At 44.2% G+C, this 26,988-nt stretch overlaps 1 protein-coding gene across 1 annotated transcript in view; it reads right to left on the reverse strand.

The window, feature by feature from the left end:
- The window catches only part of WDR72 (WD repeat domain 72), a 1,209,089-nt gene that overhangs the window by 1,018,339 nt on the left and 163,762 nt on the right, over positions 1–26,988 (reverse strand). Inside the window, exon 3 of the mRNA XM_078684855.1 lies at positions 15,538–15,644. Coding sequence (XP_078540981.1) covers positions 15,538–15,644 — 107 coding nt within the window. The remainder of the gene's footprint in view (positions 1–15,537; positions 15,645–26,988) is intronic.

Consider the following 26,988-nt stretch of genomic DNA (forward strand, 5'->3'; position numbering starts at 1 on the left):
GGTTTAGCATCTCGAATGGCTTTGATTAAAGAGAACTTGGGTTTAATGCCATTAGGAGAAAGAGAGTGGCCCAAGTAATCTAACTCTTGAACACCAAATTTACACTTGTCGTGTCTAACAGTCATGCCGGCTTTTTCTAAGACTTGTAGGACGGTATTAAGGGTGTGATTATGTTGTAAAGAGTCGTTGGCGTAGACCAAGATGTCATCTTGGTACGCCTGCACACCAGGGATGTCTTGAAACAGATTGTCCATTAGTTTTTGGAAAATACTGGCTGCCGAAGCCAAACCAAAGGGAAGCCTGAGGTACTTGAAGGCACCAAAGGGCGTGACGAACGTTGTTAACTCCTGAGATGTGGGGGACAAGGGAATCTGGTGATAAGCAGACCTGAGGTCGAGGAGGGAGAAAAATTTAGCTTCACCCAAATTAGCCAAAAGATCATGAATTTTGGGAAGAGGGTGGCAATCTACGATGATATTGTTATTTAGTGAGCGTAAATCAGCACACAACCTCACCTCTCCAGATTTTTTGCGAACCAAAACAATGGGGGAAACCCATTCAGACGAGTCACAGGGAGCAATGATTCCTTCGTTGCATAGATTTTTCAGAACACTTTTAAGTTCATCTCTAGCGCTCAAGGGAAGAGGACGAACTTTGTGAACAACCGGCTGAGCATTGGGTTTAATTCAAATTTCATGTTTAAAACCAAGTACTGTACCAACCTCATTTTTAAATAAGTTTGGAAAAGAATTCAGTAAAGTGTCCATTTTGACTATGGGAAAGGAAAGATCTGAAATATTGAAGTTCCCAGAATCATGACTAGTATAATAGTCATGAGGAATGTCGCCTAAGGCAATGGGTTGATAAGATCCAGGTTTGAGAATCAAACCCATTCTGGCTAAATCGAACCAACCTACAATATCCCTGCCCTTGAGGGCAACATAGACCTTAGTGAATGTGTATCTGCCTAGACAAGCAATGTTAGAATAAAAGAAGCCTAACATATCGATGTCCTTTTCGCCAAAGGCCTTGGGATTGACGTCTGACTTGGAGAGGACAACATGACTCCAATTAGCATAAAACGTAAGGTCGGATAAAATGGTGATAGGAGAACCAGAATCAGCTTTGACCTGGATTGTAATTGTGCCTATCAACAATTCACACAAGGGACTCTTAATTTTAGTAAATTCAATAGAATCACATTCAATGAACAACATAACATCATTGAGTCTGGTGGAACAAGACTCTACATTTTCTTGAAACTCAATATTATTGACTCTAGTGAATCTTTTGCGACCTCTGCAAACAGAGGGAAAATGTCCAATTTTCTTGCAGGAAGAGCATTTTTTGCCAGAAGCAGGACACGTAGGAGAATTGCCAAGATGATTCCTGGATCCACATCTGTAGCAAATGAGTGGTTTCCTATTTAGTTGTCTTGAGGAATTGTTAACAAGGTCAATGGAAGTGAAACCAGAAGCTTGATCAACTAGATGAACAGAGGGTTGAGATAGACTTTCTTGTAGAATTTTAGAGGAATAAGTTGCACGTTCAATCCCTTTGGCGATATCAATTGTCTCGGATAAAGGGGGATTTTTGCAGCTTAACAAACGTTCCTGGATTTTCTTCGAATAGCAAGCAAAGATAAATTGATCTCTGATGGAGGTATCTGTACTAGCACCAAATTCGCAGGTAGAAGCTAGGATTCTGAGTTGAGCGATGTAGTCTTCTACGCTCTCATCAATACTCTGTTTACGTTTGAAAAAATTATGACGTTCTAGAACAATACTAGGCTCATCGTCGTATTGTTTATTGAGACGAGCAATGGCTTCTTGATAAGCATTCCAGTTGTCACCTGCTTCACCAGTGGGAGAAGAAATATGGGGTAAGTTTTCAAAAACTTGTTGAGCAGCAACTCCCAAACACCCATAAAGAATGGCAACCTTGCGAGGAGGATCATATTTGGTAGCATCAATGGCCACTAAATAGTTCTCAAAACCTTTGAGCCAGTTGCGCCAAGCAAGAGTAGGTTTTCCAGGAGTTTGCAGGAAAGGAGCTGGTGTTTGAAACTGTTGAGAAGAAGCCATGGTGAAATGTTTGTGATGGAAAATGAAGAATGTCTATCACTATGGTAAAGAGAGGCTCTAAGTGTAAAATAATACGGTAAAGTAAAGATGGTATGCAGTAAAGCGTGCCTATTGCTGTGGTTACTTGAATAATTAATGAAATGTCAAATGAACATGGTAGGCAGTAAAGCGTGCCTATCGCTGTAGTTACTTGAAGACTTGTAATAATAATGAAATGTTAATAAAGAAGGTAGGCAGTAAAGCGTGCCTATCGCTGTGTAATAATTGACTTTGGTGAAATGATGAAGTCAAATAAATATGGTAGGCAATGAAGCGTGCCTATCGCTGTAGTTGAAAATGAAATTGACAGTGGCAAAATGTGCTTAACGCTGCACAGATGCTAGACGAAGGCTTGATAAGGTCGCTGAAAATGGCCGCCAGCGTCGTCGTCAAGGTGACAGGATGACGTGATTTTCTAGAGGCGGTGGGCTTGTCTGGCAATGAAGGCGTAGCGCGCGTGAAGCAGCGCGAGCAGGAAGTTGGAACGTTGCGCGCGTGACTGAGCGCGAGGCAGTAACTGGCAGAAACAAGCAGCGCCGGGGAAAATGTCAGAAATTAGAAAAATTCCACGCCGGGAGCCAGGTGATGGACGGGGAGAGAGTGTCCAAAAGTATACGACCTGTGACAGAAGTCGGACTGGAGGCAGGTTCAGTTGAAGAGGTGGAAGACGAACAGTGGTCGAGTATTGGTGAGTCTTGACTGGCGGTGGGTGCGGAGAAATCCCGATCGTCGCCAAATATGTTGAATAAGGGAGTTCAGAGACTTGCGTAGGTTCAGTCTTGAATTTATTGTAGGAATAAATATCAGGTAAAGCACCCACAACCAGAGCCGTCCAGTCTTGAGGAAGCCAACGTCCAAAGTGACGTTCAAGGAATCCTCGAGACTGAACATGGAGATTCTAGAACCACATCGGAGATCTCTCGTGCCTGCAAGCACGAGAGAACAAAGAGGAACAAGCAATCATGTATATAACAGTCAGCCACCGTAAACGAGCCACTCTTCAGATTCAGCTGTAGAACCGAACCACCAACGCACTCGTCAACAAGTTTTTTTCTCCAGAAAAAATACGAAATTAGAGGGTAAACTTTCACTGGGAAAAATCTGACCCTGTATTTAACCTGCACTCCACCAGGGTCAGCCTTAACTTTCGACTTTGACCAGAAACCCACGTTTGGCACTTTGTGCCTTTTGGTGCTAGAAACACCTAAAATGTTGAAAATTCATATATCCAGTTCCTCATATTTTGGTCATTTTGGTGTCTATTCATTCATTAAAATCTTCTCTATTTTTCAAAATTCGAGCAGGATTTTTATTGTTATGTTTTCTACTTTTTTACTGTTTTGTTTCATTCAATCGGCCCGTGTGACTTATTTCGCCAAGCAAATCTGTGAAAGCGACAACCCTGCAAAAAAAGTGTTTACACTACTGTCTAGCCTTCAAACCCAGCAGACCACGGGTCCAACTATCAAGTCTAATGAGCAGTGTGAGGACCTGGCCACCATCTTTATCAGTAAGGTGGATATCATTTACAGGTCCTTCCCCTTCTCTCCCAGCAACACACACACAGTCTGAGGTTCTCATATTGTCAACACCCTTGATAACTTCCCACCTATCCCCACCGAACAACTGCGAAAATGATGTAATAAAGTCAAGTCTGGCTCCCCTTTGGACCGGCTCAGACCGGACCAATTTAGGAAGCGGTCTCCTACCATTCTTCCAGGTATGGGTCGAGTGATAAACGGGTCGCTTGCCAAAGCCTCTGTGCCCAATGCCTGGAAACAGGCCATAGTGGTACCCTTGTTAAAAAAAAAACTCTCGATCCGGCCAAGGCAGAGAATTATCGCCCTATTTCACTGCTTCCCTGGGCGGCAAAAATTACTGAGGCCTATATCAACTCCCTCCTGTCTTTTCCTGATGAGGAATAATCTGCTTGACCTCTCCCAGAATGGCTTCCGACCAGGTCACAGCACGGAATCTGCCCTCCTGGCTGTGACAGAACATCTCTGGTCCGCTCTGGACGCCGGCGCTGATCCTATTGGATCTAAGCGCCGCATTTGACACGGTGTCCCATACCATTCTACTGTACCGTCTGGAGGTGGCCGGCATCACCGGACCGGCTTTGGAGTGGCTTGCCTCCTTCGTCCGGGAAAGGTCATTTGTGGTGACCGTTCCCCCGTTCGCCTCGGGCACGCACCCTATCAAGCAAGGGGTACCACAGGGTTCTTCCCTCAGTCCTCTGCTTTTTAATCCCTACGTGCAACTTCTAGCTGCGGTAGCCAAGAGCAGAGAACTGACTATGGTCTCCTACGCTGACGATACCCAGTTGGCGGCAGCAAGAACCCTTCTGGGTCTGCGCAGGTCCTGCTCGGAGTCTGGCGCCATGATTCATAAAGGGGGTGGTGATGGACAGAGCATCTGAATTAAGCAGAACACTCCTACCCAGTCAAGAGATCAGGGCTTGATCCATCACCGTTTTTTAGCTCACTGAACCAACCCAGTTCAGAACCTATTCATAAAGGGGGTGGTGATGGACAGAGCATCTGAATTAAGCAGAACACTCCTACCCAGTCAAGAGATCAGGGCTTGATCCATCACCATTTCTTAGCCTGCATTGGCTGCCGGTGGCCAGGCGCATTGAATATAAGGCTCTATGTATCGCCTTTAAAGCCCTGAAATTGTCTTCTACCGACATCCTGGCACAACTTATTCTGTCCTATGTTCCCTCACGCCACCTTCGTTCTCAGGGCCAACATCTGGTAGTTGTCCCCCGAACACAGAGAGCCCGTGCTGGTGGCCGTTCATTCCGCTGCAGAGCCACCCTCCTTTGGAATTCACTTCCAGCTCAGATCTGGGGCCTCAACAGCAACCTGGAGTTTAGGAAGGCCATTAAAACTTACCCGTTTCTCTCCCTCTGGCCCATCCGTCTTGTCAGTTGCATTGCTGTCCGCGCCGGGACGCCCCTTCGCTGGGGCAGCTGTTTTGCACTTTACAAGTAATGTTAACATAACACAACATACATGCTTTACACATTTCTCCTAGTTTAAGCTTGTTAGCTCTGTGCTACAGCAATGGAGGGATGAGCTCAGGTTTAAATTATTGAGGCCAAACAGAACCCAATAAGGCATAGTGTCATTATTACTTGCAGAGAACTACCATCCACTTCTATTAATAATCGACTTGTCATAATGCCCTTACCAGGAGTTAGGGAGCACAAGTGTGGTGGTGGCATCATACTGTATTTTAGTAATGATGATCAGTAGCTTGAACCGGCCTTTTAATCTGTGTCACTTGTGTGTGGCCTATCATCCCACTCACAAAATTCTGTGATTTTTTGCTTAATTTACTCTTGGGATGCATCAAGTTAGTAAAGAGTGACACACACATGTTTGTGTGCTGTGATGTGTGTGCTTGAAAGTGGTACAATACATGGAGGCCTGTGGGCTTCATATTAAATGCCATGCCCTTTGAGAAGGGATGTGGAGGAGCCCTCTCAGACAGGTTTGTGGATGCCACATTACTGGGAACTGGTGGGACACACACTAGAGGAAAGAGATCCAAGTTTACCTGTGCACCTCAATAGGGCTCTTTGATCCTGAAAGGACCAATAATGAGTAATGTCTTGGCACATCTCAGGAAGGAAATGGGCCTGATAAGGAAATCATAAAGAGTGGGGCTGGGGACCTTTGCAATCTTTTGTTAGTCATATATCTTAGAGAGTCACATTCAGGTGTGATCCATAAGTAACTCACATGGCCTCTGCTGTGGGGCTATCTGGGTTTTAGTAGCTCCTGCTATGACAGACTGTTTCCAGGGAAAGAACTCGAGTATTCAAACCATTCAGTGCTCATACCCTCACATACTGCATTACTCATGACAAGTTCAATAACAGAATCAAGGACATTCGAAATCACATTGTTTGTGCCATGGGTGTGTGTTATAGTTACTTGAGGGCTCGAGTTATAGTTGCTTCCGTTACCTCTAACTGGTGGATTTCAGTGTTTTTTAAAAATGGTTTTAAATGTTATGTTGCAACTGGCATTATCAACCTAACTATAATTTCACTTTACCCTTTGTGTTTCTTCAGTAAATATACATACATACCAATGGTATCAATTGGTGACATTTTAATCCTCTGTGGCCAAACCACTTAATTTCCACATCTTGTAAATTGAGGTTAGGTAAATTCCTGTTTTCAGCGTACCTTTGAGCCCAATAGATGTAACTATGTCCAACAATCCAGACAGAAAACATGGTGAGAGAAGGTTCTGCTGCAGTCAGATGAAGTGTGGCAATGAAATGGCAGTTGAAAAAATGAGAGTGTAAAATGAAAAAAACTGAGGAGTTTCTGTGTTAATGAAGCAGTAAGAGTGATTGGTGGATTTTGATTGCTGAAAACAGAAAGTTAGTGTGCATGGATGAGTTCGTTGAAAGATGTATTTTGAGTGGCGAAGAAAAAATCATTAAATGAAAGAATGCTCTGGATATGCAGGTGCACTGAGAGTTCAGAGTTCAATTGCAACATTGTTGTGTGAGAGGTCTTGCAAGAGGTGGTTGCTATGCAGAAAAAGCAGAGAGGGGGCAGAGGGGGGAAGGGTTTTGCTTTGAAAAAAAGTGAGGGAAGAGTTTTGATTGGGTGACATGAGAGATATGTGTGAGGAATTACAGCATTTCTGTGCTTTTGATAGCTGCAGACTCTGGATTGCATACCTTTTGCTCTGCTGAAGACAAATTGGTGTGTTTCTGAGACTGTTTTGAAACTCAAAGTATTTGCTAAGGTGAGAAAAGATTTCTTTAATTTAGATAGAAAATAGTGTGCTTTAAGGAGAAAATTATGAAGAAAGTTGTGTTTTTCAAATGTTGCTTTGTCTCAAGTGTTTCACAAATAGATTTTGTTTCTTTGAGAAATTGTAATTGGAGAAAATGTGAAGTATTAGTACTGACAGGGCTTTTATGTGCATAGGAGCTGTGGAGTGTTTTCAAATTATGACTTGTAAATCGTTTTTGAGAAAAAGCAATGGTTTTAATATTGATGAGAAGGACATAATGGTGTCTGCTTCTTTATAAGGTAATTGAGAGTCTCTGATGTTATTTTTCCCATTTCAATGTAAGAAGTTTGTCTGTGGAGCAAATTGCTTGTAAATATGCTCCCACCTGTGCATGGCAAATTTAGATTTTGAATGTTTCCGTTACATAGGCATGTTAAAGGTGACTGAAACATGCTGCAAAGGCAATCAAAAAATGCTTTTATGTGTCTTAAGGACATTTTAAGTCATTTCCCCATGTGCAGTGTTTTCAAATTATGAGTTGAAAATCGTTTTTGAGGTAAAGAAATGTTTTCAAAATTTATGTGCGCCATATGACCCCAAATTTCTTTTTCAGGGGTGCAGCAGGGTGTTCTTGAGACACCCCTGCACCGTCAGAAAAATTCGTAATTTGCGATGAGGTAATTGCTAATCGCAAATTGCACCTTCATTCCTATGGGCCTCCTGCTGCATGGAAATGAATGGGTAATTTGTAATTAGCAAATAGGTCATCGCAAACTAGGAATGGTAAAGAATCGCTATTTATTCCTTAAAGTTCGCTATTAAGGAAATGGAAAAAACTTTGATGATACATATGGCGGTTCATCTCCAACAAGATAAGAAGCATAGGGATAGATTTATGATGACTGGCGCATCACCAGGGATGTGTTAGTCATTCTGTGCCGCTGTTCCGTCACCTATGGTGTGCTGCATTTACAATGCGGCGCATCATGGGGCAAAAACAGCACAGATGCGTGACGTATTTGTGCCGTAAAGTTGGCGCATTGCTGGAGTTGTATCGCAAGTGTGATGAAGCTCCAGCAAGGCTGAGGGGTGCCCCTGTCGCAGGGTTTCTGTTCTCACACAGAACTGTGGACAGAGGATTGGAACCTCGGCGAATTAGGGTGTCCCAAAACTCACCTTAGTAATCAAAACCCCTTAGCAAGCTAGGTACAGTGTCACATTGGATATAACAAACTCTCAATGTTTAGACAATCCAGAATATGAACTTATAGTACCTCAGGATACGTGGAACTCATGAACAGTCGGTCGTTATATATTTCTTAGAAACCAGAACATGGAGTTAAGAAGAACACATGTGTATTTGAAATGTTTATTTACTAATGCCGTCTTCTCAGGCGTAGTATCTTAGATTATACAAGTACACATATTATCAGTAGCAAAATTACCAGCATAGTCAGTAGTACATAAAAAGCGAATGGTGACGGTATGTTAACATGCTGTAAATGAATAAGAGTTAGCAACACTTATAAGCAGCCGCGGGCCGTGGAGGGAGTTACGGTGGGGCAGGGAGGCGGGGAGGGGGAGGGGCAGGGTGGAGAGGGCTCCACCCTGCCCCTCCCCCTCCCCGCCTCCCTGCCCCACCGTAACTCCCTCCACGGCCCGCGGCTGCTTATATCTCACCCTCCCTAATACACATATTATATTATTTGCTAAGAAGGTCTGTTTGTGTTGGTTTAGGGCGTGCCCATACTTTAGTGTCTTAGATTTGAAGGAATCACATCAGCATACACCAGCTCTCTCTTCATGTGAACCGCATCAAGTGTTGTGTATGTGTGTTCGGCAAAGCAATATAAAACCCGCCTCATGCCCAGAATTGGGAGAAGCTGCACTTATGTTATGAGTATGAAGTCGTGGAGATCAGACCTCATAACAATTCTGTATCGTGTTGTTCTTGAAACTTCAGCACTCGCTGTACAGATATAGTTTAAGAAGTAAAGCAGATAGTAGAGCAATAACATATTATTCTCATGTAAATCACGATGAACTATTAGGTTGAAAGCTATAGCAACAACTAAGTGTCTTGTGCAGAAGTTGCAAAAAAGGGAAAAATGGCGTTTAAACCGGTAATGAGTCCATGCTAACTTAACACGGTGTAAAGATATCCAGGACCTAGATGACACCTCCCCATGATCCGGAAACGAACTGAATAAGATAATAGAAGTGCCATCTCATGAGAGCAGATTGCAACTTTATATGTGGACGGTCCGCAAGGTAAAACATTAAAAACTAGGAAAATTTAATGCTAAAGAAAAATAAAACAGCCAAGTACTTTATCGAGTCTTAAGCCAATAGGCAAGCTAAATAATAAAAACTTGACAAATAAGTCAATGAATTGTCAATGAAATGCTAGTACTCAGCATATCAAACATGAAAAAGGTCTATGACATAACTGTGTATGCAAAATAAGCTGCAACAGCCTCCAATAGGAAGTCACCGTCTTCATCCGAAAAGAGTTCAGCCATCCAATTTAAAATCGGAAAAGAACATACGTGCTCTCCCAGCACCGGATCCTCTATCACCATCAGAGGACAGCTCGGTGGGTTTTCAAGAAAGCTCTGTTCCAAGAAAGACTGTGTTGCCGCCAGTAAATTCCAGGGACCAATTAGTCCATGCATCAATGCCACAGCCATAATCCTTTCGCCAGGACAAACCAACTCGTGAGTAATGATAGGAGTCATCAGCTGATTAAAGTCGACGTCAGGAGAAACCGGTCCGCAGAGACACAAATCAATGGCCCAATCAAAATCACAGGTCAGGCAGTGAAATACAGGCTGGACACAGGTGAAGTAGGAGAATCGAAAAGATAATCCATATGCCGTGCTTAATATCGCCAACGGCATTGTGCCATAATATTCTAGCATGCGATTGCGGAACAGTGTCAGCAGCTGCAGGGCGGGAGGTTGCATAGGAGGGACATCCATATTTAAAAATGTAAAAAAGCACAAGAGCGTCCGCTGGTAATGCAAGTAAAAATGGCAATCCACGAAGCAGAGTGGAAAAAATAGAATGAAAGAAAGCAGGGATGACTCCAAAGATTTTCTCAAATGAAGTCACGAGACCACTGGTAACAACTTTAAAAAAGTGCGCCAGGGCCTTTGTGGAGGATGCGTTAAAGATAGTCCGAACCATCTTGCTGAAATGGAAAGGCAAATCTGAATTGAAAAGGGTCTGCACCTCTGTACGGGTGTTCGCTATGTGAAGCACGAAAGTTTCACGGGCCGAACTCAAGGCCACCTCTCTCCGAGACAAAAGAGCTCTTATTCTTGCCATGCCGTTGAAATCTGCTCCCAAGGTTGGTATTTGTGGCGAGATTGAAAACTCCCTATGTTCATGTGTGGGAGGAAATAGAACATTTCTGCAGCAAATAACCCGTTCACTTACTGTTACGATAAAAGGAATACTTTTAATTAACCCAGAACAATCTTCATTATTGAGCATCAAATAACTACCATTTTCCAACAACTTGAACGTGGGGATGATAGCAGGAACTGGCGTGACTTGCAACACGCAAGCCATATTTGGTCGGTGTTTGTTGCATGAACCGTGTAACTGTATGTGCCTACACATTAGTGAATGATCTGGCGTCTCAGTGCATTCCTCTCCATTCAGATAAACTGCTTGATCATCTTTGAAACATCTGTATGTGTATGGAAGCGACCAGACCTCATGAAGAAAAGCACTACCTAAAGGTTCATAACGACCTATTGGTATATATTTCATACAATTTGAAAACTTATATAAAGCAAAAGGCAGCGTTATTAAACCGTGGATAAGGCACGTTGCCAAAAAACCCGCAATCCTCTGCTGATGATGTCACTGAGCATGTCATGAATGATGTAATATGTGACATCATCAGCAGTGGATTACGGGTAATAGTATCTCTAGTTTACTCCCCTATAGCTGTCTTTCTTTTAACATAAGTGTCTGTTTCCTTCCCTTATACTTACTGTTTTTGGTTCGCTTCCGGTTCGCGTACCGGCGAGCGAACTGGGAAGCGAACTAAGAGAAATAGAGGTTGGCACAGTTCCAAATATTGTACCAATTTTTTAATAACGGGGAGGTAGTTCTGAAAAGAACTTTTTTTTTTATTGTTTTTGTTGTTTTATATTTTTTTTATTATTTTTCGGAACATTTTTTTACTTTTTTTGAATTTTTCTGAACAGTTTTATATTTTTTTGGGTTTTTCTTGGAGGGGGTAATGAAAACGATTCATTGTAAAGGGCTCAACAGGAGCAACAAAACAAAAAAAAAGTATTTATTATTTTGGGCGTTTCGTACAAACTTGCATATGATAGTCAATAGCTCTGTTGATCAGAGTGATGCTTCTTTTTCCGTAGCAAATGAATCCATCGCAATATACGCAGATGTGTTTTACTTCACCAAATCTCATTTGTATATTTGGCACCATCTCCCTGCCCTCTGGTCCCGTTACTTCCGGTACAACAGATCTTCTGGCCATAATAGGGAGATTATCTAGGTCGTTCCGAAACTGTGCAGCACTGTAGTTGTTAGGATGCCACCTAGTCATATGGCGATGCATTGTGTAGTTTCCGAAACTGTATTTTTTCTCGGTTCCTCTGGACAGTCTATCTTGACATATAAGGCAAGTTACGTATCTTGCATTTACTTTTTTCTGACCTTTGGGAATTTTAAAAAATTGCCAAATGAAGTTTTCTTTCCGGTGAGACGTCCTGGGCTCCTCAGGCAAAAACTGCCTCTCTTCGTGCTCGTCGTTCTGTTCCTCTTCTTCCTCTTCTTGTTGAATTATAACTTGAGCAGGTGGTCCACTCTTCCTTGGAGGTGGAGGAGGTGGTGGGGAAGCACCAGCTGAAGCTACTAAAGAAGCCATTGCTCAGTGATCACAAAGGGTCTTTCTCTCACAATGATGAAAGTCAGAGTGAGGAAAGGAGGAGGGATTTTTATCATTTGGGAAAAACAAGAGTTCTCAACCAATGAAAAGTGTTCATTTTAGATTATATGACCTAGTCTTACATCATTAGGAAACCAAAAGTGAAATGAACCAATGAAAAGTGTTATTACCAAGTCACATGACCTGCTGTGTTTACGTTAAGCGCTTTGCAGGGCCTCCCGGTTTGCTTCCAGAAACCTGCGCTTTGCGACTCGCTTCGCGTACCAGTTCGCTAACGTAGCACGTCATATGACGTATCACGCGACAACGTGAAACGTCATGCGGACGGGAGGCGTCACGATGTTGTTTTCTAACGCGGCAGTTGCGGTAAAGAAACGTTTACCGGCTCGCGGTCTATTTCGCGGCATCAAGGTCAGCTAACGGGAAGCTTCCCGATTCGCGAAGCGGGAACGAAGAAAAAAAAATATTTAAAAAAAAAATTATTCATAAACATATAAAATATATTTTTGGATTTAAAGAAGAATACATTTTACAGCTACAGATATTAGCTGTTAAAAAACCAATGAAATTCACTGAAAAAACCATAGGTTATAGACCATATATAGTTAGGAATTAGCATTTACAAAACCTTGAAAATTCACTGAAAAAACCATAGGTTATAGACCATATATAGTTAGGAATTAGCATTTACAAAACCTTATTTTACTCACACAAAACCATTGAAATTCCATATATAGTTAGTTGCACTAACTATATATCGCGCACCCGCAATCCACTGCTGATGATGTCACATATTACATCATTCATGACATGGTCAGTGACATCACTGATGACATCACTGATGACATCTCAAATGACATCACTGATGACATCTGATTTGACATCAATGACCACATCACTGATGATATCATTCATGTGACAATACAATGCATCTCCTCACATTTTAATATAACCTCTGTTTCACCCAGTGTTAAATGCAGAGTATAATTTTTGAAACCATTGACACACCAATACTAGTTACTACATACGCACTCACTGATTGCTATGTCTACACACACATTCACTCATTCACCCATACAATCATTCATACATACAATCACTCATCTTTACAACACTATCATATGCACTCATACACCTATACAGACACTCACAGTCTGCCACTCATCCATGGAGTTACTCACACACGTAGTCAGTCCTGTTAAAGAATCAATGACACTTCCATTTTCTTGTCTATACAGTTAAACATAGAGCACCTTACATTTTCAAACATATACTAACACATACTTACCTTCTTATAGAATCATTGATACAAGTACACATTGATCTGCACAGAGTCACACACTTCCCAGCCAGCCAGCCACACACACACTCAGTCAGTCTCCCATACAAATACTTGGACAATCAATCAGTAACCCATATAGTTAATCATATAGCTACTGATCAACACATGCAGCAGTTTACAGAACAACAGACATAATGATGCACAAATTAAGACAGTTTAGTCACTAACCCATGCACTCAGTGAGACACATTTAATCACTCACTCATACATTCAGTCATGCACCTACTAAATCCTTTGTCCAGACACTTATACTTCCACTCATTCTTCAATATGTAAGACACATTTTAACTTTACAGAAACACACAGTCACTGGATGATGTCATTTGAGATGTCATCAGTGATGTCATCAGTGATGTCATTTGAGATGTTATCAGTGATGTCATTTGAGATGTCGTCAGTGATGTCATCAGTGATGTCATTTGAGATGTCATCAGTGATGTCATCAGTGATGTCACTGACCATGTCATGAATGATGTAATATGTGACATCATCAGCAGTGGATTGCGGGTGCGCGATATATAGTTAGTGCAACTAACTATATATGGAATTTCAATGGTTTTGTGTGAGTAAAATAAGGTTTTGTAAATGCTAATTCCTAACTATATATGGTCTATAACCTATGGTTTTTTCAGTGAATTTTCAAGGTTTTGTAAATGCTAATTCTTAACTATATATGGTCTATAACCTATGGTTTTTTCAGTGAATATATATATATCTATATATATATCTATATATCTATATATCTATATATCTATATATCTATATAGATATATATTTATATACCTTTGTACAATGCTGCATTTTAGTGTGGGCAGGTTCACTTGTAGCGTTGAAGTTTCGTAGTTCTTGCCGGTGCAGTTGGCATGGTAACCAGGGCTGTTTAAACACTGAATATGCTGCCAATGCCTTTCTAGTGCATGCTGTTTTCTGATGGCCTGGCTAATGCATTTCTTTGATTCAGTGATGTCTTGCTGTTCTTCTATACCGTGGTTTGTTCTCGCAGAAGACTGCACTATTAAATACTGTCTCTACTTCTTTTTATTCATGTTTATTGATCCACTGGTAGTACAGATCGCAATAATGTTTGCTGTCAGTGATCAGGCACTGAAAGCAGGAGCAAACCACATCTGTTATCGTTGCAGCCTGCGTAACCTAAACCTGATGCAGGAGCAAACGCTTCAAAACCCGAGTGATTACATACGCTATTGGAGCAGACCCCAAAACCTCCTGATACTTTGCAAATATGTAAACAAACTGGTATAAGCAATTGGAGTTTCTATTTAAGCAAAACATTTTGTCCAAAACCTAAAAAGTAACACCTATTCGGTCCATCGCTGTCAAAAGTAAGAGCTGTGTAAATCAAGTAAGCCCGGAGGCAGGCCACCGGGCGGACTATTGCACAGGTTAGGGGACAAGTGCCAGAATATAGCAGCTATATTTGCAAAAGGACATCTTGAAAGTCTGCCCATTAACCGTAGTTTGTAGGGAGAAGGGAGCATAATTCTTTGATGTGTTTCCAGCTATGTGCACGGTCTAGAACTTAATAGCCATCAGGCGCAGCAAAAACGCCCAAAGGGAAACGTGTTTGAGCTGCAACAGGAGTATCACAGCCTGGGGTAAAACCTTGGTCTCAAAGGACTGCTTACCTCGGAGTAAACAATGTAGGTCATTGAAATATGATGCAGATTCGTGGCTAAAATACATTGAGACGTCTCTATTCTATGTAATAAAAGTATTTTTTAACACACAGACGTTTACAAAATCAAATTCTGAAGCGCTTCTCTGACTCAGCAACGTTCGTATATTTATTTTTTCAAACACACTAAATAAACATTGTCTGCATTTTTCTGTGCCTGCACTTTTTATTTGGCTGCTCATTTCAGATATAATCATTTTTTCAGGACACAGGTCTTCAGTGGATCGAATACAAACAACTTGAAGGTTTAATACTGTACGTGCACAATGATTTGGCCAAAAGACTTTAGAAACTGTCTTTGTACTCTACATGAAAATGTTATAGGAGGCAGAAGGAAACTATTTTAGCATTCCTTAATCGGTGAGAATGTACAAGATATATGTAATATACAGTCAGTTGCAGTGTCCAGCTTCCTGTTATTTAGACACAACGAGGTGAATTGTTAGATACAGTAGTAGGCTTCATAATTGTCAAGGGGATCACGTAGCTGCAAGCCAATATCTCAAGATGGATTGAAATCTATTACCCTGAATGTCTTAGCATGACTGCTCGAAATGTGTTACCGGTGTACCTTGAAATTGTCCATGTTCCAAAAATAAACAATTACAGCTCACACCGTAATAAAGTCTGCACCAATGAGATTTTCTGTAGCAAGATGAAAGAAAAAAAGGAGTACCTACCCATTTTCGGCACCACTGACAACATATGGTTGTTTCTCAAAATCTCTTGCTTTCGCCAAAAACGTTACTGATGCAGTATGCCCACAAAGAATTGCTCTTGATGAAATCTAAAAAGTGAAAAGACAATTTTACGGTATTGGTATCAGGGAAAAAAAATGTTATGACTTCTAACTCCTACGGAGTCGATATAGAGTTTTCAACTTCATATATGAAAGCAATTCCATATGTATTTTTTTGCATAGAATACAGCCAAGATGCCCCACTTGAGACAGGGCACCTGTGGCTATTTCCATCGATAGTTTATTTTCGTTGTAGTAAGGGATCACTTGACTTTATGCTATCGGTTTGGCCTTTGGCCTTAATTGTAGAGGAGAGCTGGGGTAATGCCTAATAATATCAGGAACATTGAATAAATGACTACACACATCAATGGCCGCTCAGGAGATTAACCTCGTGAGGTTCCTCCCCCACCCTTTATTTAACCCCGTGGGCCACGCCTGGCCCGCAAATGACGTGCCATAAATGTATCCGGTTCTGGCACCGGACAACAGGACCGCTGACCTGTTACATCCCTCCCCAACTTGGTCTTTAACAAGAGTCCAATTTGATTAACATGCAAAGTTCTGAAGCCTTTGGCCAGGCCGAGGGTTTGGCCTTAGACTGTAGCGGTGGGGTGGGCTGTGGATAGGTGGTTCAGTGCGCAGATGTGTGATCGGTGGAGAGTCATGTGATAGTCCCTGAGGCCCTTCTGGATCCGGGTCCACCGTGCGCTCACTGGCCAGTTGGTGGCTGCTCATGTTGGGTTCCTGAGGGTCTCTGTGGTCTTGCCATCAGGTCAACGGTCCTTAAGAAATGCTGTTCTTCCTAGCGGGATTGACCTTGGGGATGCATGACGTTGCGTGCTGGCTTTTTCCTTCCGCCGCTCCCGGTGAGCTTGGGTGCCTTGCATGTCATGAGGTGGTGGCGTCCAGCCCAGACATATGGGGATCAGATCCCTCCATGGGCCGTTGAACATTAGTGCCCATGCAGTTTGTAGTGTCATTCAGTGGGGGGTGCTCCGCAATTCTCAGAGTAATAGGTACAGGCGTTGTTCCAGGTCGAGGCAAACACAAGGAGATGATGGATGGAGCGCTGACACTTTTCAGACACTCACCCCCAGTCACACATTTGGGTTAAAAACATCATCGTTCTTTAGCTCAGTTCGCCACCCCAGTTCAGACTCAGCTATATGCAAATCAGTCTTGACCCTGTGCCTCATGGAAACAGTCCAGCCCGAACTGCCAAACCAAGTCTTCCCTGGACTGAAAACAAGCATCCTGGGACCGGTTTCGGGGTAACTCCACTCTTCAGCCAGGCTAGCTTGAATCCAGTGGCAAAGTGAGCAAGGGCGTTCAACGAGGGCAATGCATAACATTTTCTTCACTGTGCACATGAACCGCTCATCGTCACCATTGGCCTGTGGCCATTGAGGGATGATTTGGTGGTGGTGGATTCCTCATTTGCTGAGGAACTCGGCAAACTCAGCCCGCTGGAGCCGGGCCCATTGTCACTCCGCATCTTGGCTAGAAATCAGAGGGTCGCAAATACTTTCTCGAGAACTGGTGTCACATGAGTGAAGGCTGTTGAGGGGATTACCTCCACTATCGGATACTTGGAATTAAACATCCACCAAGACGAACATGGTCTTCGCTCCAGGGAAATTTCTGAAGTCCATGCTTGGTTTTGACCATGGATTGGTGCAGGGTTCTTCCATTACCACTGGAGCCGGGCGTTCTGGTAGGCTTGTCAGCTGGCAGGCATGGCACCTGTGAGGTCCTTCACCATCTCCTCTAGCTCAAGAAACCATACCTTTTCTCTCCTCCGAGATTTCATCTTGGTAGTGCCCTGGTGTCCACCATGTGCTAGTTATGTAACTGGCTGCTTTAGTGTCTGTGGGACCCCAGGGCAAGATTCTCACAGCAGTATTCCATCCTGAATAGTGCTCAGCTCGTTTCGCACTCACCACTGCTCTGTTAGCTCTTCTTTGACCCCAGATGTCCAGTCGTTCACCTGTTGGAGGAATTCCCTCCACAATCCATTTTGGATGGCCTGGAAGATTCATGCATAGACTGGGTCAAGCTCGGCTGCCTTTTTGATGTCGCCTAGAGTTCTCGTCTGAGGACATGCTGCCATTGAGATCATGCATATGTCTTGTTCTGAGCCCTCAGGAAGTCCAGATTCCTCCGCTGTTGTGTGGTGTTGGGCATAAGAAGTCTGCTGAGTTCTTGGCCCCTGGGTGGTAGACCACCTCCATGTGGTAGTGTTGCAGCTGAATGGCCCATCTTTCGATCCGTGGTGGCAGGTGTGGAGCTGACCCACTGAAGAGCAGGACCAATGGCTGATGGTCGTCACGACTGTGAAGGGTTGACCGCTCAGGTACAAGTGGAAGTGCTTACATGCCCACTTGATGGTGAGGGCTTTGGGCTCGATCTGGGCGTGCCTGGCTTCAGCTGGAGGGTTGCCCATCGCCCGGTCTCCTGCTCTTAGGTTAGTACTGCTGCTAGCCCCACAGGGCTAGTGTATACTAGTAATTTGGTTCCCATCGCAGGGTCAAAATACAATAGTGTGGCTTCACTGAGGAGGGCATCATAGATGCTCTGGAAAGCCCCTTCTTCACCGTGGCCCCAGGTCCATTTGTCTTCTGCTTTTGTGAGGGCCTGTAACGGTTCAGCAAGGTATGGTATGAACCGGCCGCAGTAGGTAGCCATGCCGAGAAAGCTCCTTACTTCTGAGGGTGTGTTGGGGTCAGGCGCACTACGGATTGCTGGTGATATGTGGCGGTCCACTTGGATGCCTTCCTGGTTGAACATGTACCCAAAGAACTCTAGTGAGGGCTAAAAGAATGAGCACTTGCCTTGTGGAGCATCACCCTGTGATCACTGAGGCATCTTAGGGTATCTTTCAGCAGCTTGTGGTGTTACGCAGCTGTGGCAGAGTGGATTAATAAGTTGCCGCTGACATTCAAGACACTGGGTAGGCCCAAGAGCATCTCTTGTATGGTGCTCTGGAAGACTTCTGCAGCCGATGATATGCCGAAGTTTGGGCGCTTGTACCGCCGCAGCCCCAGGTGCTTACTGAACATTGTGATGTACTTGCTCTCCTTTGCCAGGAGTAGTTAGTGATACCCGGTGTTGAGATCCAACTTGGAGAACCATCTGGATCCATTGACGTCTGAGATTATGTCATCCATGGTTGGCGTGATGTGTCGCTCGCGCTTGATGGCGCGGTTGAGTAGTCTCATGTCGATGCATAGCCGTATGGTCCCCGGGTGTTTAGGCTTCTCGGCGATCACCATCGGGGACACCCACAGTGTCGGCCTGGTGAATTTTTAAATCACGCCTTGCCTTTCTAGCTTTAGAAGCTCCTTCTCATCCATGGGTCAGAGGTGGAATGGGATGCGTCAGAGTCTTGGCACCATTGGTGCCACCGTTTTGTCAATGTTCAGCTTGATGGGCACGCACTTGAGGCAGCCTAGCGCATGGAATAGCTCAGGAAACTGGTCCAGGATGTCATCAACTTGGTGCGTCCAGATGCTCCTGGCAAAGGACACCAGCCCTAGGTTCTTCGCGGTGCAGCTGCCGATCATGTTCTATGTTGTGGCTCGTCGTCATGACTTTCTGCTCTTCTGCCAACACTGGTACGGACATTCTCCGTTTTAGGGGTAGGAGGGATTGGCTTCCATATGTGAAGATTTTGGTCCGGGACGGTGTGACAGGCGGTTTGGGCTGGAGACCTTGGTACTGCTGGATGCCCATTACATCGACCAACGCTTCTGTGTCTATGATGGCCTTGACTTTGGATCCGGCTATCTTGATGACGCATGTGGGTTGAGGCCTCCTACTGTGTTTGAGTTCTTGCGTGCAGGAGATGAGGAAGGTTTCCTCCTCGCCTTTGTCATGGGATGAGTCTTCCAGTCTCTGGTAAGTCCATCTGGCTCCTTTTGGTTCTTCATGTTGCAAAACGTTTGTGAAGGACAGCTGACGCACTGCTCTGCGTACCAACCTCTGTCCTCTGGTGTCCTTTCCCCAGGTGTTCTTCCTGCAGTATGCTGCAAAGTGGTTAGGAATCCCACAATTGGTACAGGTCCGGTCTTGAGCGGGGTACGCCCACCGTAGCCGCACTTCGCCTTGGTCGTTTGGAGCTTTAGTTTTCTGTGTGTGTCATTCCTCGTTCTCATGCAGAGTGCGTCAGCTCTTTCGGTCTTGATGCTTGCTGGCCTCTATTGAACTCTTGTGAGGGCTTGGTCTATCTCGCTGGCCTGTGCTGTGGACAGGTCATGGGTTTGCGCCAGGATTAGGATGCTTTCCAGGCTTATCTCCAGCTGGCGCAAAATGAGGCCTCTGAGTGCTTTGCCCGGCGTCCTTCGATGATCTGTGCCCTGATCTCCTTCGGCTGCTTGTCTGCCATTTAGGTGCTAGCCAGCTCGCGCAGCCAGGCCTAGAATGCGTTCATGGATTCGCCTTCATGTTGACGTGCCTTCCGTAGTTCAAATCTCTCGAAGTTCGGGTTAAGCTGTGGGTCGAAATGAGCATCAAGTGCTTTTACGGCGGCGTCATAGTCCCCGTGTTGGCCAGATGCTTAAACAGTTTAAAAATTTCACCCTAGTGAAGGAGTAATGACCTCTTGACGGCTCCATCAGTCTCTCTCGCTGTGACAAAATAGTTGTTTAGACTTTTGAGTGAGATTTTCCATGGTGGGTACGCTGTCGCCGAGTCTTCTAGCTCACTGGATGGAGGTAGTACCCCAGTGAGGGCATGCTGTTCTAGCACCCTCTGCTGGGGCTGGACTTGGTTATCATCGGCCATGTGGCACTGTCTGTGGCTGCTTCTCTACTTTGTATTGTTTTGTTTTTTTTCTTTTATTTTCCTTCTTCTATTCTCTCTTTTAGCACTTTGCTGTTGTTGATAGCTGGCTATTTATTCTCCCTCTTTTGCTATATATATATATATATATATATATATATATATATATATATATATATATATATATATATATATATACACATATATATATATACACACATATATATATATATATATATATATACACACATATATATATATATATATATATATATATATATATATATATATATATATATATATATATATATCCAAGCTCACTGCTCCAAAGTCCGGTGCACTCTTACAGCGGGTGCTCGTCTAAGCGCGTCAGAGCTTCGCGCTTCAATATGAAAGCTCACTCCCTCCCAGTCCCGGGAGAAAAATAAAGACAGCACACACGGGAATTCTTACGATGGCAACTTTACTCGCACAGATGCGTTTCGGAAGCTGCGCTTCCTTCCTCAATGTTAGTTACACCGTAACACGCGACTTGGCGCCATTTATTTCAAATTAAACAAACGACCTGTATTAGCAAACACAGAGAGAGGACTGACGCATGTGCGCCATCTTGCTAATGCATTTCATCCCGCATTAACATACTCGTAATTAAACAATACTTTTTTCATTCATTAATTACAACACTTCTTAATTATGAAAAAGCCTCTCGACTTTCTAACAAGAATTTACATAGTAAAATACTGCCGTGGATCGGCACATCTCCTCTCACTAATGTACCGGGAAATGGATTATAAATCTTGCCGTGGATCGGCCTAAGGCAACACTAAGGTTGCCATTTAAATTTCCAATAACCCAATACCATCATTTTTGCCAATCACTGTCGGATGTTGCATTTTAAGATATTAACAAAAAAGTTGCAAGGTTCCACAAAAATCCTGAAAAAACAAAAGAAGTAAATATATAGTACATTACATAACAGGACATTCATCGTCCCGTAGTACCAGACACTCAGTGATGATCAGTTTCTGAAAGACACTATTTACAAATAACCATTATCATGTAGCTGTTATTCCCTTTATATTTACACTGGAAATGCTGTGTGGCATTATCATTTCAACTCCCTAGATGTACAGTCAATTCCTCCCCACAATTCAATCCCCAGGGGGCTTTGGTTTGACAATCTATGATGTATCGGGATTCTAATCTGCGAAGTTTTTGCAGTTTATCCCCTCCCCTGATATTGTCAGGGATCGCATCAAGGCAAAAGTACTGTAATCTTTATTTTTCTCCCGGGACTGGGAAGGAGTGAGCTTTCATATATATATATATATATATATATATATATATCTTTTTCTTCTAGTGCCATGTGTTGCTGCACTGTCTCCTGTGCCAGTCTTCACCTTTTATGTGTTTTTTATCTCTGTTGTGTTTTTTTCCATTTCTCTTTTGCTGTCTATATTCTAACTGCCAGCCGTCCAGGTGCAACAGATTGGGAGCAGCATGGCCGTGCATGCTCCGGTGATGATCTCACTCCCTCTCTCACTGCGAGGGTGGGGCTGGCTGGAGGGAAATTCCTGGATGCGCACATGCAGCCCAGCAGAGGCCTGCGCAGCGTTTCTCTGAGTGGGGCGGTCGCCAGTTACCGCTCCTCCGCTGTGAGCTCTGGCCTTCAGTCTCAGCAGGGGGTGCTGCCTGAGATTGTGATGCCACCTTTCAAGAGCACGCATCACAGCTGGGACCAGGTAACTTCTGTGGTGGCGCAGTGTCTGCCAATCCTGCCGGGAGGGAGTTTGCCTTGTTGTGTCACCTGGACGGTTCGGTGGGGTGCGGGTCTGACCCCCTCATCGCCAGTGTTGTGAGGAGAAATGGGGTAAAGCCTAATAATATCAGGAACATTAAATAAATGACTACACACATCAGTGGCCGCTCAGGAGATGAACTTCATGCGGTTCCTCCCTTTTATTTAAGGAAGACGTGCCATACATGTATCCAGTTCCGGCACCAGAAAACAGGACAGCTAACCTGCTGCCTTAATGACCGCCATCTACCTCATTTAACATTCTGGCTCTGTGTGTCCACAGCCAGAGTCTTGCATGTGCTTATTTTGCATAGAAAGGAACTGTTTCCACACATGGAATTAAAGAATGGGAATGACGACATTCCAAAATGACTAAGTATAGTTCTCTAAAGGAGAGGAAAGTGGGTATCAGCGTTCTGGTGAAAGGATGAACTAGAACGAAGAATGAAAGGGCAGGATGGGTGTCAAACAAATGAAAGGGAGAGGCAAAGGAGTAAATAACTCCATCAGCTTTTGTAGAAATGGCCAAGTTTACTTTTTAATCACAATATCTATTAGTGTTTGAGACTTGCTGAAAATGACCAGTGACTGAATCTTTTACTTACAAAGCAATTCCTTTCTTGGTAACCTCTGCTTTCACAGCAGGTCAAACACTAGGTTAGCACTGAAAGGTGTATAAAATTAATATTGTAAATTAACTATCAAAGGTGCCAATGTGTATGTCCATGGGACAAGACATCAGAATGTGGTGTCTTCCATTAAGGAATTTTTGGCCTCTTGAACAACCCTCTTGTACAATTCTAAACCCTGCAGACCACATGCTGAGTGACTGTAAAAAAGACTTTTGTTTTATACAAAACCTCTTTTAAGAGTAGGGGTGGTCTTTGAAACTTCAAAATGCAGTTTTAAAATCCAATTGTTTTGAGGAAAGCAGTTTATTATATGGTGTGGTTGTGTGTCCTCTCTGTGTAAAAGTCACACACACATCTTGAGTCTAGTCAGGCAATTTGCAAAACCTTGTCTCAACCCTACAAAGCTGCAGCTTCAAGCAGTTAGGTATTGTCACAGAAACAATTGCAAAGCATTTAGAAATGAATAGGACACGTTACAATGCAAACATTTATAAAGCATGCCTTTACAACGTGGTTTTAACATAGCACCATCCATTACAATGCATGATTTTACAACGCATGCCATCACAACGCATTTTTAGAAACTAAATTTACAACGCATTCCATTACAATGCATACCAATATTACGCATACCATTACAACGCATGATACTTTTAGGGTAACAGTATGGTAAGTGTTGGATAGTGAAGGGTGAAAAATTACTATTCCTACTCCGGTGAGTGCAACAGTAGGGTAAGTGTTGGACAGTGTAGGGGTAAATATTACTATTCCCAATCCAGTGAGTGCAACAGTAGGGTAAGTGTTGGACAGTGTAGGGGTGAAAATTACTATTCCCACTCCAGTGAGTGCAACAGTAGGGTAAGTGTTGGATAGTGTAGGGGTAAACATTACTGTTCCCAATCCAGAGAGTGCAACAGTAGGGTCAGTGTTGGATAGTGTAGGGATAACAATTTCTATTCCCCATTACTTACCTTATAATGCCTTGTAATGACTCGAGAGTCGCCCAGACTGCTTTCATGCAGAGCCTTCACAGCCCTTCACAGTCTCTTGACAGCAGTGCTTTAACAGCCCCTTACAGTACTTCACAGCCTTAAACTGCCCTCTGCCCTCTGACAGCGGTGGTTAGAGCAGGAGGTGCAGTGGGAGTAGCGGCGGAACCCCTTTTGGCAGTGGCCTCCTCATCCCAGTGTGCCCTTATCCAAAGTTTCTTCCCGCTGCTCTTACCAGCCGCGCTCATTAGCTCACCAACCCGCAGTCACCTCCGAATGTAGGTGTCGGGAGCTTCTGCACTCCACAACCAAGCTACTCCAAGCTACCCCCAGGACGAAGGTGCTGGGGTTTCTGCATTCGGCCAGCAAGCTAGCAAGCCAGGAAGTCTACAAGCCTATAAGCCTACAAGCACCTGGGCATCGAGTGCTGCTCGCCTCCCCCTGTTGCCGCTGCTGCAGTTACCTGATCGGCCGCCGCACTCTTGATACACCTCCTTCCCTCCCCTCCACTTTTTGCTCAGCAAAGGGGAGCACCCAGAGAGGCTTAAGAGGGAGCGGGAAGTGGGAGGCTTGACACCAGCATAGGAAAAACTCGACACCAGGAAAAACTGTGGCCACAACAGACAGTCAAGACAGCTACCACAATCTAATAGCTTATAGCATCTTGCACGCAATATTGCGGTCTGGGAAAACAAGGCAGCAGGCACCAGTAAACCCTGCCAAAAGGATGAGGAGAGCAGCCAAGAAGTCACTAAACAAGGGAGGCACCGAAGCAGACGTGAGGATAAAAGGCGAAGCCTTCAATCTAATTTCCCTGCTCCCTACCAATTCCGAAACCTCGACAAGCGGGATGGCAAGTAGTACATGCAGCGACCCAATCCTGACCAAGCAAAGTTACCAACCCAAAATTTACACAAAGTTTCCATTCCTAAAGGATGCCGGGCCGGTACTGTGTATAAATAGCAGTAAAGTAACTAATCTCCCCGATCCACTCCAACCTCTACAAGCACATCAAACGGAACACCAGTTGGTACAACAGCAACAATGGCAGCAGCAGGGGTCAGACTGCAAAAGCTCAGCAGTCACCGGCAAAAGCTACGGTAGTGGAGACGCGAGCCCTAAAGAGGGAGAAGTCGCACCGGCCATAATCAAGAAGGCAAAAACCCAGGGATCTGAGAAAAACGATCACCCGGGATACGATGGTCTGAGTCATCTGGAGACACCCTTCCCTACAATCATCGCAATAGGCAATGAGTGCAAACATAACACGCCAGGACAGGCGGCTAGCCGCAGAGCAACAACTGCAGAGGGCGGAGAAGAAGGTATGGAGGGGAAAAAAGGGGGAAATGACCAATAACTGCATCCCCTATAACTATAAGTACACCTCTTATAAGCATGTCATGGATGGATCCTTGGACAAAATGTCCCCACAGCTACTGGAAGGAGATGTGGAAGCTTACGGAAACCAGGAGCTCAGTATACCTTCTCATGGTCCCTTACAACGACCGGATATGTTATCAAGGGCCAACACGGAGGAAAATCACAATGAAAAATGCCTCACCTTGTGTACCTTTGAGCTGGACTCACCGGAAAGACTTGGGTCAAGTAAGCACAAGGAGGCGTGCAAAGTAAATATGAGCATGGCTAACATGAGCAAAGGATTTAGTGAAGACTCCTATAATATAACAAAAATTACCGAAGTCGGGGGAACATCGTCAGCACAAGATGGACGTGCTCAACTGAGCCGGGAAAAATTGAATACCCGATATGGTCTTGTCTCTCTCTCTCTCTGTCGCAGCTCAACCTGTCTGTAACACGAATCCGGTACCAACAGGATCATTAATGTCTCACGGAACTAAACCAGAATCATCATATTTTATGAAATGGAGGAATTAGTCACCTCTTATCCTACTGCCTCGGGAGGCGAGCCAGAAAGAAGAAATAAAGTTTTTCCAATATCCAACTTTGAAAAAGTTAAAAGACAAAACAAAGACGACGTCTAGTGCACTTTATTGCACACAATGCAAATGTCTGTGAACGCACTGCAGTACCAACCAGACAAGATGGACCTCCAGCTGTCAGTCCTCAACTCACTCTCCATTTTTGGCGCTGGTATAGACGACAAGTTGACAGACCTTAACAACCTGATCAAGAGGGCACAGTCAGAGACAAAACTTGCCCTGGCTAGCTGCACCTGTATAACAATTGTGGACAAGCTAGCAACATTACCATCAGCACTGGACAACCTCCTTGCCGACATTAGGAAAGGAGTGCCAGCCCAATCAGTGCCAGGTGTGGCCCATATCAGCATAAGTGGTCAGCAAACAACAAAGGTAAGAAAAGCCCAAGGCCCCAAGGCACAGGCTAAGCTAACTACAAGTGCGGCCCAGACAGCAGACGGTAAGCAGGCTCCTGAGGAGGGGACTTACCCATATCAGGGCTACACAACGGTGCACTAGCCGAAGGTACATCAGCAGCCCTGACGAGTAAGACCACTCAATCCAGTAAACTCCTGCAAAATCAGGAACAGACTGAAGGTGCACAATTATCGTCCAAACAGCGGAGAAAACAAAGGAGGAAGGGGCGAAACCAAAAATGTAAATGTAAATGTAAATGTATTGCGACTTATATAGCGCACGTATCACCCAAAGGCATCAAGGCGCTTGCTTAGGGAACCCGTCCTGGTATTCCCCTGTGAGATACTCCGGCAGGGTATCCACAAGGTGAAAGTCAGGCATCCCGCCGCGAAGGGCCGTAGCACCGCACCGGAGCGAGAATTGTCGAGTCCGTGGAATTTTTGAGCCCGAGTCCCGCCGAGGCAGGGAATCGAACCCTGGTCCACGGCCGATCTCAGCTTCCGGGGCTGCCGCCTCTAACCACTGAGCCACGCTTCTCCACTCCAAAAACCCATCCAGGCACTGCCACATAGTAAGGATGGAATATACAGTACCCGGGATGAACCTACGGATGATCAACTAGTCTATTCTTGTAGGGGAGAAGCAAATACGGTCCCGGGTCGGGAAGAGGAAAAGAGCCCAACTCAGGAAAAAGCACTGGAAATCACTGTGCGTACAATTGCCAATGGCTCAACCACTGATGGTCTGGAACAGAAACTGGGGACCAAAAGCAGGAGCACGATAGGGTAACTGCTGATAACTACAACATTATCAACCAATGGACCGTTGGAGCCA

This window comes from Lissotriton helveticus, chromosome 3_2 (genome assembly GCF_964261635.1).
Source record: "Lissotriton helveticus chromosome 3_2, aLisHel1.1, whole genome shotgun sequence".
NCBI lineage: Eukaryota > Metazoa > Chordata > Amphibia > Caudata > Salamandridae > Lissotriton > Lissotriton helveticus.